At 36.4% G+C, this 18,609-nt stretch overlaps 1 protein-coding gene across 1 annotated transcript in view; it reads right to left on the bottom strand.

Moving 5' to 3' along the window:
- Positions 1-400: 400 nt before the first annotated feature.
- The window catches only part of ZNF728 (zinc finger protein 728), a 30,459-nt gene continuing 12,250 nt past the window's right edge, over positions 401-18,609 (bottom strand). Inside the window, 5 exon segments of the mRNA XM_016935564.4 lie at positions 401-3,031; positions 3,033-3,154; positions 3,156-4,783; positions 14,961-15,056; positions 15,977-16,103. Coding sequence (XP_016791053.2) covers positions 2,806-3,031; positions 3,033-3,154; positions 3,156-4,783; positions 14,961-15,056; positions 15,977-16,103 — 2,199 coding nt within the window. The 3' untranslated portion in view covers positions 401-2,805.

The raw sequence follows: 18,609 nt of genomic DNA on the forward strand, positions 1-18,609 counted from the left end.
AAACTTGGTCTCAAAAAAAAAAAAAAGATTATGGGTCTAGCATGAGTATCATGCAACTAAAAGAAAATTTGCATGGAAAGATTCTAAATGATAAGCTGTAAGATAGTGTAATAAACTGAATACAAAGCAGAGTATATACATTTGCTTTTAGCATTTTTGAGGATTTTTGTTTTCTAGTAAATTAGACATCTTATTAAAATGCTTTGGTTTCAATATTGCTCTTTTCTTCTGAAAACAGTTACAAACTTATATTCAAACACCCTTACTCCTTAAACCTGTTATATCTTTAGACTAATAGATGTGTACATTTAACTCTATGTAAGTCAAAACTAAAACTCTATTGTGTGCTCTCAGGCAGAGGCCATGTGTTCAAAAAAATACATAAAAAATTTTTGAAAATTATTCAGGACTCAGAAATATATTGATTTTATTTACGCTTGTATATAATTTTTATGATGACCATAAAAATAACCATGTAGCCAATAATAATTTAACTGTACAACTTAGAATAACTAAGACTGTAGAATTGAATTGTTTGTAATACAAAACATAAAAGCCAGAGGTTATAGCTACCTTATTTATCACAATGTGATCATTATATATTGTATGACTGTATTAAAATACGCCATATATGGCATAAATATATACACATATTATGTAAACACAAAAACTAAGAAAAATAAATTTAAATGTAAAAAAAATTTAACCTACAGGAACCATATTCTTTAACTTATTTGTAGTTTAAAGCCACTAAAAAAGAAGAATACTAGAGACGTTAGTCTATTATGTTACCAAATAGTGTATTGTAACCATCTTTTAAATATACCCTTGAGTAAGGTGGAATAGGTTAAAATTAGTAGCATAATAACTTTATTGAATGTATAACAGTATTTAACATTATAAATGTTGAATTGAAAAATTAACACAATCCAAAACTTTAAAAAAAAGTTTTATCACATAAAAGTACAATTAGTAAAATGACATACTAATTATTTTGATTTAATTTTAACTATAAGAATGATTTTCTCTCATAATAACGCATTAGAATATTACTTAGGGCTGGGCACAGTGGTTCACACCTATAATCACAGCACTTTGAGAAGCCAAGGCAGGCAGATCACTTGAGGTCAAGAGTTCAAGAACAGCCTGGCCAACATGGTGAAACCTTGTTTTACTAAAATAGAAATATTAGCTGGATGTGGTCAGGGGCAACTGTAATCTCAGCTACTTGGGAGGTGGAGACAGGAGCATAGCTTGAACCTGGGAGGAGGAGCTTATAGTGAACCGAGATTATGCCACTGCACTCCAGCCTGGGCAACAGAGTGAGATTCCCTCTCAAAAAAAAAAAAAAAAAAAAAAAAGAATATTACTCGGAATGCCCTACATCACTCAATTCTGTAAGTTAACCACAAACAGCCTTTCTACTTAAATTTTCATCATGCATCTTACATTTCAATGTCCTTAGTCATCCATAAGGTAATAAATAACGACCGCCTAATAGTCTCCCAAATCTTTGATGCAGAATTGATCACATTTTTTTTACATGTGAATACAACAGAAATGAAGAAATAGCATGAAGTAATTTAAGAGTTGAATTCCATCATTATTCAGTTTCCAAATAAGCTGCTTTTTTTTTTTTTTCTTTTGAGACAGAGTCTTGCTCTGTCACCCAGGCTGCAATGCAGTAGCAACATCTCAGCTTACTGCAACCTCTGGCTCCCAGGTTCAAGTGATTCTCATGCCTCAGCCTCCCAAGTAGCTGGGACTACAGATGTGCACCACCATGCTTCGCTAATTTTTTTTATTTCGTTTTAGTAGACATGGGGTTTCACCAAGTTGGCCAGGCTGGTCTTGAACTCAGGTGATCTACCCACCTCAGCATCCCAAAGTGTTGGCCTTATAGATGTAAGCCACTGTGTCTGACAAAAAAAATCTGTATTTTCAAGACAAAAGTGTACTTTAAATGAAATTATAACTCTTCAAAGATCTACTTCTTTTAAAGTTACATATAAAAAATTTTTCTTTTTACCAACTTTAGTTTTGGATTTTTTCCTATACTCAGCAATCTGATGAAGTGTAATGTCTGAAGTTTGAGACAGATATTTCTATTGTGAATTCTCTGATATTTACTTAATTTTGGATTAAAATTTTTTAATATTTACTTCATCTGCAAACATATATTTTAGTATAAACTTTCGTGTTTTATAATCTGTAGTTTTTGAAAAAATGTTTTTCCAAATTCATTAAATTTGCAGGGTTATTCTTCAATATAAATTCCCTGATGTTGAGCAAAGTTGGAACAACTACCTCAGGGTTTTCCTGTAGTACAAAATGTGTACAATAAAACCTGTGATACACGTAAAGGTACTACAACCCTCTTTATATTTATAACGTGTTTCCTCAAAATAAATATTCTTCTGTACTTTAAGGGCTTATATTTTCTGAAAGATCTATTGACAGCAATTGCACTTTTAATGCTTTTATTTAGTATGAACTCTCTGATGCTGAATAAGATGTGAGAAGATATTAATGACATTCACATTTTTTCCCCCAGACAGTCTCCCTCTGTTGCCCAGGCTAGTGTAAATGCTTTCCTTTGCAATTAGGCATGAGCATTGGTTAAATGTTTTGCCACATTGTTTATTCTAGTAGTTTTCTCCAGTATGAGTTATCTTACCTACAATCAAGTGTGACAGCCATTTAAAGGCTTTGTCACATTCTTCACATTTCTAGGATTTCTCACCAGTATGATTTCTTTTATATTCAGAAAAGTTTCAGGTGTTGCCAAAAGCATTGTCACATCTTTCAGGTTTGCAGTTTCTCTCTAGTATGAATTAGCTTATGTCTGTTAAGAATTGAGGATCTGTTAGAGGCTTTCCCACATTCTTCACACATGCATGGTTTCTCTCCAGTATGAGTTGTCTTATATGTAGTAAGCCTTAAGGACTGGTTAAAGGCTTTGCCACATTCCACACAATTGTAGGAATTCCCTCCAGTATGAATTACCTTATGTTTAGTAAGGATTGAGGAAGTTAAAAAATTTGCCACATTCTTCACATTTGTAGGGTTTCCCTCCTGTATAAATACCCTTATGTTCAGTAAGGGTTGAGAACTAATTGAAAGCTTTGCCACATTTTTCACATTTGTAGGGTTTTTCCTCCAGTATGAATTCTCTTATGAGTAGTAAGGTGTGAGGATTGGTTGAAGTCTTTACCACATTCTTCACATTTGTAGAATTTCTTTCCAGCATGAATTTTCTTATGTTTGTTAAGGACTGAGACCCAGCTAAAGGCTTTGCCACATTCTTCACATTTGTAGGGTTTCTCTCCAGTATGAATTCTCTTATGTTCACTAAGTCTTGAGGACCAGATGAAGGCTTTGCCACATTCTTCACATTTGTATTGTTTTTCTCCAGTATGAATTACCTTATGTTTAGTAAGGTTTGCAACCTTACTGAAGGCTTTGCCACATTCTTCACATTTGTAGGGTTTCTCTCCAGTATGAATTCTCTTATGTTCCATAAGGTTTGAGGACCACTTAAAGGCTTTGCCACATTCTTCACATTTGTAGAGTTTCTCTCCAGCATGAATTGCCTTATGTGTAGTAAGGCTTGAGGACCAGCTGAAGACTTTGCCACATTCTTCACATTTGTAGTGTTTCTCTCCAGTATGAATTACTTTATGTTTAGTAAGGCTTGAAAATGTAGTAAAGGCTTTGCCACACTCTTCACATTTGTAGGGTTTCTCTCCAGTATGAATTATCTTATGTTTAGTAAGTGTTGAGGACCACTTAAAGGTTTTCCCACATTCTTCACATTTGTAAGGTTTGTCTCCAGCATGAATTCTCTTGTGTTCGGTAAGGCTTGAGGGCCAGCTGAAGGCTTTGCCACATTCTTCACATTTGTAGGGTTTCTCTCCAGTATGAATTACCTTATGTTTAGTAAGGGTTGAGAAGTTACCAAAGGCTTTGCCACATTCTTCACATTTGCAGGGCTTCTCTCCAGTATGAATTCTCTTATGTTCCGTAAGGTTTGAGGACCGGTTGAAAGCTTTGCCACATTCTTCACATTTATAGGGTTTCTCTCCAGCATGAATTGTCTTATGTGCAGTAAGGGTTGAGGCCTTACTAAAGGCTTTGCCACATTCTTCACATTTGTAGGGTTTCTCTCCAGCATGACTTCTCTTATGTTCAATAAGGCTTGAGGACCGGGTGAAGGCTTTGCCACATTCTTCACATTTGTAATGTTTCTCTCCAGTATGAATTGCCTTATGCTTAGTAAGGATTGAGAACTTACTAAAGGCTTTGCCACATTCTTCACATTTGTAGGGTTTCTCTCCAGTATGAATTCTCTTATAATAAGTAAGGGCTGAGGACCAGTTAAAGGCTTTGCCATGTTCTTCACTTTTGTAGGAATTCTCTCTAGTATAAATTCTTTTATGTTGAGATAGGTGTGAAAGCATGCAAAATGATCTGACATATTCTTTACATTTCAAAAGTTTCTTTCCAGTATGCCTTATCTTATGTCTTTTTGAATTTGAACATTTATGAAAGATGTTTGCATATTTGCCACACTGAAATACTTTGCTTTGTGTAGTTGTCAAACTCTGGTTAAGCTTATTATAACCTTTTTTGTGCACCTTACACTCATCCACATTGGTACAACCAATTTTTAACTGTAAATTCTCATGTCCACATTTTTCATATCTTCTCAATATCACTTTTTGGAAAGAATCTTCTCTGCCCTGCTCTGGCCAAAGGTCTTGAGCAAAATGAGAACATATAACTGAAAAGAAATAAAAATAACAAATTAGTCCACTTATTAGATAAATATAGTTTCCAAATTTAACCTATAAAATTATTCAAACTACATAAGCAAGATGACACTGCAGTATGACACAGGCCCTAATTCTTCACAGACATATAAATGTAATAAAAGCATACAGACCAAAATACATATGTGGATAATTTATACATGAGTTAAGTGTGTACAGTGTCTGAATTAAGCCCAATGCAAAGAGCCACATAGAAAAAAAGAAAAGTTTGTTAAATTTACCCAATCAACTCTTTCTGCTCCTCAATATTACCTAGTCCCTTCAGAAGTAAATTGTCAACTTCTGTTTTTTTTTCTAAAGGCAAGTAAAATATGGGCACATACAATTTAATTTCTGTCTTCTACGGGCCTTTCCACACACTGGTTTCTGTCTCCCATGACATAAAGTGCTGAAAGATATGGTGGTATACTTAGAAATGACAGTTTGAGTGTGTTGAGACCAAAGATAAATACAATGCAGCAGAGCACTGCAGTGCTGCAAAGAGAGAAAAGGTGTACCAAGTAACTACTTTTCAGAAGAAACATAATCTCTTTTAACTAAAGGTAAGCACAAAATTTCAGACAAGACAAATCTGAAGATGTTTGAGAGACCCACATAATCTCTAGCCAAGACCATTGTTTTCTGACTACACCAGGACAAAGCTATATTATAAATTTTTAAATGTCCAAATCTCAAAGATTACAATCTATACAAAATAGGGCAATATAATCCCATCAAAAATATTATAAAATTTTCAGAAAGAAACCATTAAAAATGTATATACTAATTTTAAAGATTGAATAATACTCTGAGTGAAATAGGAACACAAAAGACTATAGAAAATCAGAAAAATGAGGATAAGAACAAAAATATCTACATTGTGGTGATAAAAAATACAAAAAGAAATAACTGATTCTAAAATTAAGATAAAATAATGTAAAAATAAAAAACAAGATCGAAAAGCAAATTAGGATACACACAAATACATTTATAACAAAAACATATTTATAATCACAATTTGAACAGTTACAGACAAAAAGAGAATCTTAGGAGCTGTAAGATAAAAGTGATTTGCAAACATAGTCTTATGAGATAACCAGTGAATTGTCAACAAAAGATTTATAGGCCAGAAGAGAACTGTGAGATAGTCAAAGTCCTAAAAAAAAAAAAAATAGCTATCAAGTGAGAATAATACCAAATCAGCAAATCTGTCCTAATAGGAAAAAAACCTTTCAAAATAATCAAATTCACAAAAAGTATATTGGCACTGCATATGTCTTCCATAGGAAAGATGCTGAAAGCAGTTCTTACCACTGAAAATAACGTAACGTAAAAAAACAACACCTAGCGTTTGAGCTTTGCTAAGGGTCAGACTGCCACCTCAAGTGGGTCCCTGACACCCATGTCTCCTAATTGGGAGACACCTCCCAGTAGAAGCTGACAGACACCTCATACAGGAGAGCTCTGGCTGGCATCTGGCGGGTGGCCTGTGGGACGAAGCTTCCAGAGGAATGAATGGGCAGCAATCTTTGCTGTTCTGTAGCCTCAGCTGGTGATACCCAGGAAAACAGGGTCTGGAGTGGACCTCCAGCAAGCTCCAGCACATCTGCAGCAGAGGGGCCTGACTGTTAAAAGAAAAACTAACAAACAGAAAGGAACAGAAGCAATATCTACAAAAAGGATGTTTACTCAGAGACCCCATCTGAAGGTCATCAACATCAAAGACCAAAGGTAGATAAATCCATAAAGATGGGGAGAAGCCAGTGTAAAAAGGCTGAAAATTCCAAAAACCAGAATGCCTTTTCTCCTACAAAGGATCACAACTCCTCACCAGCAAACAAACAAAACTGAACAGAGAATGAGTTTGACAAATTGACAGAAGTAGTCTTCAGAGGTGGGTGGGTAATAACAAACTCCTCCGAGCTAAAGGAGCATGCTCTAACCCAATGCCAGGAAGCTAAGAACCTTGAAAAAAGGTTAGACGAATTGCTAACAGGAAGAACCAGTTTAGAGAAGAACATAAATGACCTGATGGAGATGAAAAACACAGCATGAGAACTTCGTGATACATGCACAAGTATCAATAGCTGAATCGATAAAGTGGAAGAAAGGATATCAGAGACTGAAGATCAACTTAATAAAATAAAGCAAGAAGACAAGATTAGAGAAAAAAAGAATAAAAAGAAATGAACAAAGCCTCCAAGAAATATGGGACTATGTGAAAAGACCAAATCTACGTTTGATCGGGGTATCTGAAAGTGATGGGGAGAATGGAACCAAGTTGGAAAACACTCTTCAGGATATCATCCAGGAGAACATCCCCAACCTAGCAAGACAGGCCAACATTCAAAGTCAGGAAATACAGAGAACACCACAAAGATACTACTCGAGAAGAGCAACCCCAAGACACATAATTGTCAGATTCACCAAGGTTGAAATGAAGAAAAATGTTGAGGGCAGCCAGAGAGAAAGGTCGAGATACCCACAAATGGAAGCCCATCAGACTAAAAGTGGATCTCTCTGCAGAAACCCTACAAGCCAGAAGAGACTGGGAGCCAATATTCAACATTCTTAAAGAAAGGAATTTCAACTCAGAATTTAATATCCAGCCAAACTAAGCTTCATAAGTGAAGGAGAAATAAAATCCTTTACAGACAAGCAAATGCTGAGATTTTGTCACCAGCAGGCCTGCCTTACAAGAGCTCCTGAAGGAAGCACTAAACATACAAAGGAACGACTGGTACCAGCCACTGCAAAAACATACCAAATTGTAAAGACCATCAACACTATGAAGAAACTGCATCAACTAATGGGCAAAATAACCAGCTAGCATCATAATGACAGGATGAAATTCACACATAACAACATTAACCTTAAATGTAAATAGGCTAAATGCCCCCAATTAAAAGACACAGACTGGCAAATTGAACAGAGTCAAGATCCATCTAAGTGCTGTATTCAAGAGACCCATCTCATGTGCAAACACATACATAGACTCAAAATAAATGGATGGAGGAATAGTTACCAAGCAAATGGAAAGCAAAAAAAAAAAAAGAAACAAACAAACAAAAAAACAGGGGTTGCAATCCTAGTCTCTGATAAAACAGACTTTAAACCAACAAAGATCAAAAGAGACAAAGATGGGCATTACATAATGGTAAAGGGGTCAATGCAACAAGAAGAGCTAACTATCCTAAATATGTATGCACCCAATACAGGAGCACCTAGAATCATAAAGCAAGTTCTTAGGGATCTACAAAGAGACTTAGATTCCCACACTATAATAGTGGGAGACTTTAACACCCCACTGTCAATATTAGCCCCATCAATGAGACAGAACACTAACAAGGATATTCAGGATGTGAACTCAGCTCTGGACCAAGCAGACCTAACAGACATCTACAGAACTCTTTACCCCAAATCAACAGAATATACATTCTTCTCAACACCACATTGCACTTATTCTAAAACTGACCACATAATTGGAAGTAAAACACTCCCAATGTAAAAGAATGGAAATCATAACAGTCTCTCAGACCACAGTGCAATCAAATTAGAACTCAGGATTAAGAAACTCACCCAAAACCACACAACATGGAAACTGAACAACCTGCTCCTGAATGACTACAGGGTAAATAACAAAATGAAAGCAGAAATAAAAAAGTTCTTTGAAACCAATGAGAACAAAGACACAACATACCAGAATCTCTGGGACACAGACAAAGCAGTGTCTAGAGGAAAATTCATAGCACTAAATGCCCACGAGAGAAAGCAGGAAAGATCTAAAATAGACATGCTAAAATCACAATTAAAAGAACTGGAGAAGCAAGAACAAATAAATTCAAACCCTAGCAGAAGATAACAAATAACTAAGAACAGAGCAGAACAGAAGGAGAGAGAGACACAAAATACCCTTCAAAAAAAAAAAAATTCAATGAATCCAGGGGCTGATTTTTTGAAAAGATCAACAAATAGATAGACTGCTAGCCAGTCTAATAAAGAAGAAAGGAGAGAATCAAATAGATGCAATCAAAAATAATAAAGGGGACATCAGCACTGATTCCACAGAAATACAAACTACCATCAGAGAATACTATAAACATCTCTAAGCAAATAAACTAGAAAATCTAGAAGAAATGAATAAATTCCTGGACACATGCACTCTTCCAAGTCTAAATCAGGAAGAAGTCAGATCCCTGAATAGGCCAATAACAAGTTCTAAAATTGAGGCAGTAATTATTAGCCCATCAATAAAAAATGTCCAGGACCTGATGGATTCACAGCTGAATTCTACCAGAGGTACAAAGAAGAGCTGATCCTATTCTTTCTGCAACTATTCCAAACAATACAAAAGGAGGGAAGCCTCTCTAACTTTGTATCAGGCCAGCATCATCCTGATACAAAAACCTGGCAGAGACACAACAACAACAGAAAAATTTCAGTCCAATATCCCTGATGAACATGGATGCAAAAATCCTCAATAAAATACTTGCAAACTGAATCCAGCAGCACATCAAAAAGCTTATCCACCACGATCAAGTTGGCTTCATCCCTGGGATGCAAGGCTGGTTCAACATATGCAAATCAATAAACGTAATCCATCACATAAACAGGAACCAATGATAAAAACCACATGATTATCTCAATAGATGCAGAAAAGGCCTTCAACAAAATTCAATACCCCTTCATGCTAAAAACTCTCAATAAACTAGGTATTGATGGAACGTATCTCAAAATAATAAGAGCTATTTATGACAAACCCACAGACAATGTCATACTGAATGGGCAAAAACCAGAAGCACTCCCTTTGAAAACCGGCACAAGACAAGGATGCCCTCCCTCACCACTCCCATTCAACATAGTATTGGAAGTTCTGGTGAGGGCAATCAGGCAAGAAAAAGAAATAAAAGGTATTCAAATAGGAAAAGAGGAAGTCAAATTTTCTCTATCTGCAGATGACATGATTTAGAAAACCCCATTGTCTCAGCCCAAAATCTCTTTAAGCTGATAAGCAACTTCAGCAAAGTCTCAGGACACAAAATCAATGTGCAAAAATCACAAGCATTCCTATACACCAATAATAGAGAGAGAGCCAAATCATGACTGAGCTCCCATTCACAATTGCTACAAAGAGAATAAAATACCTAGGAATACAACTTCCAAGGGATGTGAAGGACCTCTTCAAGGAGAACTACAAACCACTGCTCAAGAAAATAAGAGAGGACACAAACAAATGGAAGAACATTCCATGCTCATGGATAGGAAGAATCAATATTGTGAAAATGGCCATACGGCCCAAAGTAATTTATAGATTCAACACTATTCCATCAAGCTACCATTAACTTTCTTTACAGATTTTGAAAAAACTAAATTTAATATGGAACCAAAAAAAAAGCTCATATAGCCAATCCTAAGCAAAAAGAACAAAGCTAGAGGCATCACGCTACGTGACTTGTAGTATCGAACTATACTACAAGGCTACAGTAACAAAAACAGTACGGTACTGGTATCAAAACAGATATATAGACCAATGGAACAGAACAGAGGCCTCAGAAATAACAACACAGATCTACAGCCATCTGATCTTTGAGAAATCTGAAAAAAACAAGCAATGGGGAAAAGATTCCCTATTTAATAAATGGTGTTGAAAAAACTGGCTAGCCATACTCAGAAAACTGAACTGGACCCCTTCCTTACACCTTATATAAAAATTAACTCAAGATGGATTACAGACTTAAATGTAACACCCCAAACCATAAAAACCCTAGAAGAAAACCTAGACAATGCCATTCAGGACACAGGCATGGGCAAAGACTTCATGACTAAATCACCAACAGCAATGGCAGCAAAAGCCAAATTGACAAACGGGACCTAATTAAACTAAAGAGCTTCTGCACAGCAAAACAAACTATCATCAGAGTGAACAGGCAACCTACAGGATGGGAGAAAAATTTTGCAATCTATCCATCTGACAAAGGGCAATATCCAGGATCTATAAAGAACTTAAACAAATTTACAAGAAAAAAAAAAACACCCCATCAAAAAGTGGGCAAAGGATATGAACAGATACTTCTCAAAAAAAGACATTTATGTGGCAACAAACATGAAAAAAAGCTCATCATCACTGGTCATTAGAGAAATGCAAATGAAAACCACAATGAGTACCATTTCATGCCAGTTAGAATGGTGATCATTAAAAAGTCAGGTAACAACAGATGCTGGAGAAGATGTGGAGAAGTAGGAATGCTTTTACACTGTTGGTGGGAGTGTAAATTAGTTCAGCCATTGTGGAAGACAATGTGGCGATTCCTCAAGGATCTAGAACTAGAAATACCATTTGATCCAGCAATCCCATTACTGGGTATATACGCCCAAAATTATAAATCATTCTACTATAAAGACACATGCATGCATATGTTTATTGCAGCACTATTCACAATAGCAAAGATTTGGAACCAACCCAAATGCCCATCAGTAATAGACTGGATAAAGAAAATGTGGCACATATATACCACGGAATAGTATGCAGCCATAAAAAAGGATGAGTCCATGTCCTTTGCAGAGACATGGATAAAGCTGGAAACCATCATTCTCAGCAAAGTAACACAAGAACAGAAAATCAAACTAGCATGTTGTCACTCATAAGTGGGAGTTGAACAATGACAACACAGGGACACAGGAAGGGGAACATCACACACCAGGGCCTGTCGGGGAGTGGGAGGCTAGGGGATGAATAACATTAGGGGAAATACCTAATGTAGATAACAGGTTGATGGGTACAGCAAACCACCATGGCACGTGCATACCTACGTAACAAACCTGCACGTTCTGCACGTGTACCCCAGAATTTAAAGTATAATAAAAAAAATCAAAACAGAATATTAACAAGGAAACGGACTACTTAAAGGTGGTATAAAACAACTATTTCTGACAGAGGTATAGACAGCACTCCTCAACATCGGGATATACACCCTTCTCAATAGCTCATGCAACATATTTCTTGATAGACCACCTCTTAGGCCAAAAAAGAAGTCTTACCAAATTTTTTAAAACTGAAATTTTATGAATTATTTTCTATGACTAAACTCAAATGCAAGTATACAACAATAATAGAAAAAAATTGAAAAAAAAATATGCCAGGCATGGGTGGCTCACGCCTATAATCCCAGCACTTTGGGAGGCCGAGGTGGGTGGATCACCTGAGGTCAGGAGATAGAGACCATTCTGGCCAACATAGTGAAACCCTGTCTCTACTAAAATGTGAAAAACTAGCCAGGCTTGGTGGCATGCACCTGTAGTCCCAGCTACTCAGGAGGCTGAGGCAAAGGAATCGCTTGAACCCGGGAGGCAGAGGTTGCAGTGAGCCAAGATTGTGCCGCTGCACTCCAGCCTGGAGATACAGCGACACTCCATCTCAAAATACACACACACACACACACACACACACACACACACACATACACACACATAGGAATTTAACAAAACACTCAAGCATGCTCTTATGCAAAGGTTGTAATAGTTAACATTGTAAAGATGTTCATCCTGGTCAATGTAATCTACAAATTTAATGAAATGTTTTTCAAATTTCTCATTGCATTTTTGAAGAAATAGAAACAGTAACCCCAAAAGTATATAGAATTTCAAAAGACAATAAAGTTCCCAACAATCTTAAAATAATAATAATAATAATAATAAAGCAATGTTGCAGGCATTAAAGTTCCTGATTTCAAAAGACATTCCAAGCTACAGAATTAAAACAATCTGGTATAAGGATGAAAAATTAGACTAATGAAATAGAATGCAACACATATATATACTTTAACATGTATGGTCATATAAGGAGTCATTTACATAGCAATAATTATTACTGTAAGCTAATAGGTAAAGGCAATGCAAATTTCTGTCACCAAATCATTCAGTAAATATAATCTGAAATATAAAAATACTGGAATATCACTCAGTTTTCAAAAAGCAGAAAATGTTCTACCAATTATAAAGATAAATCTTGATAACATTACGCAAAATGAAATGAGTCAGCTGCAAAAAGACAAAGATTATATGAGATATATAGCTATAAAGCATTTACACTCTTAGAAGCAGATAAAAAGAAAAAGGTGCCCTATTTGCTTAACCCCCAACAGCAAGAAAGTCTGTCAGTCATCCATGACAAAAATGTCTTAATGAGAGAACCAGGCATCATGGATAATATCTGTAATGACAGCTACATGGTACAGTAAGGTTGAAGAATTGCTTCAGGCCAAAATTTTAAGACCAACCTGGGTTATGCAGTGAGACCCCATCTCAAAAATAAGTGCCTTTAAGAGAGCTTTGAGATCCAAGGAGGCAATTGTGAAACTTTGCTAAAGCCCAAGATTGAGGAGCACCCTTTTCAGAAGGCAAGCTTTCATTCAGGTGGCAAACTACAGGACCCCTGCTCTTGACTACAGACCAGAAAATGTCCCACCCAACTTGGTCCCACTGAGAATTTTGAACTTACTCTGTAATCATCCCAAACTCCTCCCAGCCACAGTCTGTGAGAGGTCTTGGGTCTTCCAGAGGCTTGGAGAGTGATACCCATTTAGAGCAATGCTGGCAGGCCTGCAGACCTTGGTCCCAATAGCAGTTCCAAGACTCAGTTCCAGCTTCCTAAGCCACAGTTCATGGCCAGTTCTGCCTATGTAGAAATCCACAGTGACCTCAGAAATCCTCTCTGGTACTCAGTGAAAGCCATACTAATCCACATCCTAATATAAAGCCCACCATATGCAGACCTGACTGCAGAAACCTGCCCTAGCGTCTACCCTACTGAGCAAAGTCCTGAAGGATATTTACTCTGTCCAAAAATAAAATGGGAATTACAACTACCCAAGCCCCTTGTAATAAGCCAACCCTAGTGCAGAGCCAGCAGCCTTGTGACCAAGCTACAATCCCACTCTACTACAAACCCAGAGGGCATTCTATCACGCTGGAGGCCCAACAAAAGATTTTTACCCTCTGAAACCAGTTTATAAAAACTTTAAGAGGTGTTTGCGCCTTCAAATTGAGACACCAATGGAAAAGTATATTGTGCCCATTGTCAATGCTTCTATTTTAACACAGCACTTGACGTATGTGGAAGAAAAATTAGTCAAAAAAAATTTAAAGTCATTGAAATTGAAGACAAATAAGTAAAACATTGCTGCTTGTAGATCATGCAATGTTCTCTATTAAAAAACCATAAACAGTACATTAAAACCTTTTAAAATACACTCAGTAAATTAGCAAAATATAAAATTAACATACAAGTTATGATTCCATACACTTAAACTATCTGATAAAATAGAGGAAGAAAACAATCTTATTTACAATAGCACTAAAATAATAAATATCCGAGAACAAATTTAACCGAGGAGCTGAAAAACTTTTCAAGTGAAAGATTTATCAATGAAAAATGAGAGAACACAAATAAATTGAAATATATTTTGTCTATCGATTCAAAGAATAAATGTTAAAATGCCATATTATCCAAAGTGGTCTCTAGATTCAATAAACTCTCTATCAATATTCCAGTGGTTTTTTTTCACAGTAATGAAAAATACAATCATAAAATTTACATGAAACTACAAGAAACTGTGAATAGCCAAGGAAATCTTGAGGAAAAAGAAAAAAGCATGACAACATACTTTATAATTTCAAACTATATTTCAAGACTATAGTAATAAAAACAGGATGAAATGTACAGAAAAATGAACAAAAAACACCCAATGATACAGAAACCACTACTCTCACATATTTCAGAGATGACGGAAAAAGAGAACTTAAAAGATAGTATAACATGGAGTACCTTAAAATTATGGAAATAGCTGTGTCCACAAAAACAAAAACAAAAAAACTCAGATTGTGCACTCTCTTGTATGCCATGAACAGTACTTTGGCTGTCACTGTAAACTTGAAGGAAGATTACTGAAGGGAAAAAATAATTCTTAGAAATTTTAAAAGCATAAGACAGAAGATGCCACTGTGTGAGAGAAAATTAAAAAATAAAAATAAAAATTAGGCTTTCCAGAAACTATTTCTTTTGGAACACAGCTTCCCATATCACTTTAAGGACTGGCTTTCTCCTTGACTTTGGACCTCTCATCCATGTTGTCTGTATTCATTCTCACCTACCTGGCGGTTCTTTCACCAACTCATGTCTCTTCATATTCCAGGGCTCTTTTCCTTGCTCCAGAAAAATGATCAGGTCTGGCTTAGGGGCAGCAATACCTGTTTTATTAAAAATGAGTAACATGCATCTTGCTCATATTCTCCAATTAACAACTTAGTAATGTGCTCAGTAAAGAGGATGTAATAGAATATTCTAATACATTTATCCCAAAATACTAAATTACAACAGAAATTTCTAAACATTTAGAAAACACTCTAATTTTGTAAGTTCTTAATTTTATCACCTGGTACTACTGAATTAAAAATTGGTGGTGGAAATTAGATTTTAAGGTGTGAGCACCAGTATTTTATGCCAGTAAAATTTTGAAATTACCATTAATCTAAAGTGAAGGACAGAGATCAGCTCAAGAATGTGGTAAGTTAAGGTCAAGTTGAAACATCTTGAAATTTTTTTCTCTATGGAAAAATCCCTATGATTTTCTTGAAAACAGAAATCTGAAAGCATAAATTACCAAAAAGAAATTATACAAAAGAGAAACGATGTTGGGAGCCGAAAGGCTGAGGGTTGTGACCAACTCAGCATTCCACTGGAGGCTATATGATCAAACAGCAAACTGTTTATCATGAATGCAGAATGTGGGCAAATTCGCTTCTGCTCCTGCCGCCACAAGGTACACTAAGGACAGTCACCCCCTGGCGCCATGCTTCTTGAGGTTATCTACTGGAACATCTGCAGAGTACTGTTTAAAGAATACAGTCATGCAGGGTTGTACTAAGTCAAGCAGCTGACCACAACCTCCCCCTTCTCCCTATCTCCTTTACTCAATAAATATGAAGGGCTATAGAAGCTCAGGGCCCTTGTTCACTAGAAGCAAAGAGCCCCCGGTGCCGTCTTCCAAATATACTCTTTTGTCTGTCTTTATTCCTGCATTCATCCTCCTTTGTCCAGGCCAATAAAGTCCACAGCAAAATGAAACCTATAGTGTATACTAGGAATTGCGTATTAAAGTTATTCTCACCCAGGAAGACCAGGTTTCTGTAGTTCTCTAACATCACATTCCTATATAAATTCTGCTGTGCAGTGTCCAGGCATTGCCACTCCTCCAGAGAGAATTGTATGGCCACATCCCAAAATGTCAACGATCCCTGGAAAACACACACAAACACACATACTTACCAAGTGGTCATGGGCAGAATTTTTAATTTGACTCAAGGTAAAATGGAAAGAGTAAAAAGAGCTCATTCTGACTTACAAGAGTGACTGAAATCATTCAATAAAATAGTTTTCAACACAACAATATTCTCTAATGTATTCTCTAACTCTGAGAAAAGAAAGTGGTATAAGATCCATAACATCAGTGTATATATAGTATTTTTCTAGATAATAAAGTATAAACTTGAGGGCATAAACACTAACATGTACAATTTTGAGTGCTATATTTACATCAAACAGAATTAATTGTGTGCCAGGCGTGGTGGCTCACGTCTGTAATCCCAGCACTTTGGGAGGCCAAGGCGGGCAGATCACCTGAGGTCGGGAGTTTTAGACCAGCCTGACCAACATGGAGAAACCACGTCTCTACTAAAAATACAAAATTAGCTGGGTGTGGTGGTGTGTACTTGTAATTCTAGCTACTTGGGAGGCTGAGGCAGGAGAATTGCTTGAACCCAGGAGGTGGACGTTGCGGTGAGCCGAGATCATGCCATTGCCCTCCAGCCTGGGCAACAAGAGCGAAACTCCATCTCAAAAAAAAAAAAAGAACTAATTGTTTGTATTTTTCAGATGGAAAAGACATAGTTGTGTATATTGTTCAGATGGAATAGACATGTTGAGTTAGAAGGTATCACTCAAATTTTAATGTGTACAATAAGCTGGAGATCCCGTTAATGCAGATTATTATTTTTTTTTTTTCAGAACATCAGGGATAAAGTCTGAGTTGCTGAATTTTTAAAAAGCTCATCAGTATGCCAATGGTTTTGGCCCAAAAAGACTATTTTGTCAAATATCCAGTAATTGAATGAGCCTGTGTTTTTGTCAGTTTTTCTGGTTTGTAAACAAAGATTCTCATCTTCATTTCCCAAAAACAGACAAATGCAAAGGAAACCTAAGAAAGAAGGGCAGCTGCCAGATTAAATGTGTTGGTTTGTTCACATCAGCTGCATAAAGATACTCAACGATGAAGAGAAAAATAATTCTATAGTGAAAAAATGTGTCGGAGAGCTTATCAACCAAGTGATTTATTAACATCAACTACACTAGAACAAATTTTTATAATGTCCTGATGCACCCAGAAGGATACAGCATTACTACTGAGATATTACCCCCCAAAAGGTAAATTATAGTCTGAATTTAACCATAAGGAAACATTAGTTTAATGGAAAGTTCAAGATACAGATATCTCCCATGTTCTGTAATTTTTAATAGTGATTTTAAATAGTCTTTCTTCAGCACTGTAGAGAGCAGTTATCTCCTATAAATTTTTTTAGAATTTCCTGGGTAATAAATACTATACTGCTTCAATGAGTGGTTTCTTAATCCTGTACTGCATAGACATAATAAGGAACACAGACAAAACCTCAACATTACATGTTCTCTGCCTTCACTAAAAACCCCAGGTTTTCCCCAATAGGAATTTTGAGTATCTACACCTTCCCATGTTCAACAGCCACAAAGGGACATTTTAAATATTGCAGATTATAAAATCATAGTGAGATTTCTGCACGGCATATAAGAAGCCATAATGTAGAGAAGGCTCTGGTATATAGAAAAAAATATATTTTTCAGAGACTTTGACTATTGTAAGAATTTTTTAAAGTAGTTAAGACAAACTCATTAGGGAAGAAAAACACAAGTAGAGAAGTAAAGGTTTGCAAGTACTAAATGTATGTTTCCTGGAGGAAGCAGAGTGGACACAGATCTTGATCTGAGACACATTTAGCTGAAAAAAAAAGGCCATTTTTTTCTCTTTCTCCTCCTTTTCTAGGATTCTTTCTCAGATAAAATTCTCTGGACAAATTACACCTGCATCTTGAGAAGATGCCTTTAAAAGAGTCAGCACCACAGGTCTACCTGCTGTCACCACATCCAAAGGCAGAAGGACCAAGACAGAAAAACTCCACCCAATTCTGTCCTTTATAGCAGAAGAGATGAAGAAACAATGAGTAGCTCCAGAGATAAAAATATGCTTTTCTTTATTTTGTCCTCGGGAGCCATCCCCTGACACAGGCACCAGCAATTTCTGCCACAGTAATGGAAATATGGGCCACGCTGTCCTGCCCCTACCAAATCCAAACAGAACAGGTTCTTGGACCACCCTTTAATGCAAAGATGGAACTTAACTCTCATGAATGTATTATGAATTCCTCATACTTGATTCTGGCCTCACCTTAGAGTCACATGAGCCACTTAATTAAAACAACATGGATGCTTCCACAAGAACAATAAACAGAATCCATGGAAAGGGCACAAGTAAAAAGAGTTCTGCAAAATGGCCAGGTGATACTATTTAGTGGCCTGGGCTGATAACCCCTTAACTAAGACTAAGCATTTCCTCTCAAGCTCTAACGAGCTTATAAATCACTTGGTAATTTTCTCCCCACTCTATGAAATGTAAGTCTGCAGGTATGGAAAGGGTCCACGAATGGGTCTTTT

The sequence above is a fragment of the Pan troglodytes genome, chromosome 20, assembly GCF_028858775.2.
Source record: "Pan troglodytes isolate AG18354 chromosome 20, NHGRI_mPanTro3-v2.0_pri, whole genome shotgun sequence".
Taxonomy (NCBI): Eukaryota; Metazoa; Chordata; class Mammalia; order Primates; family Hominidae; genus Pan; species Pan troglodytes.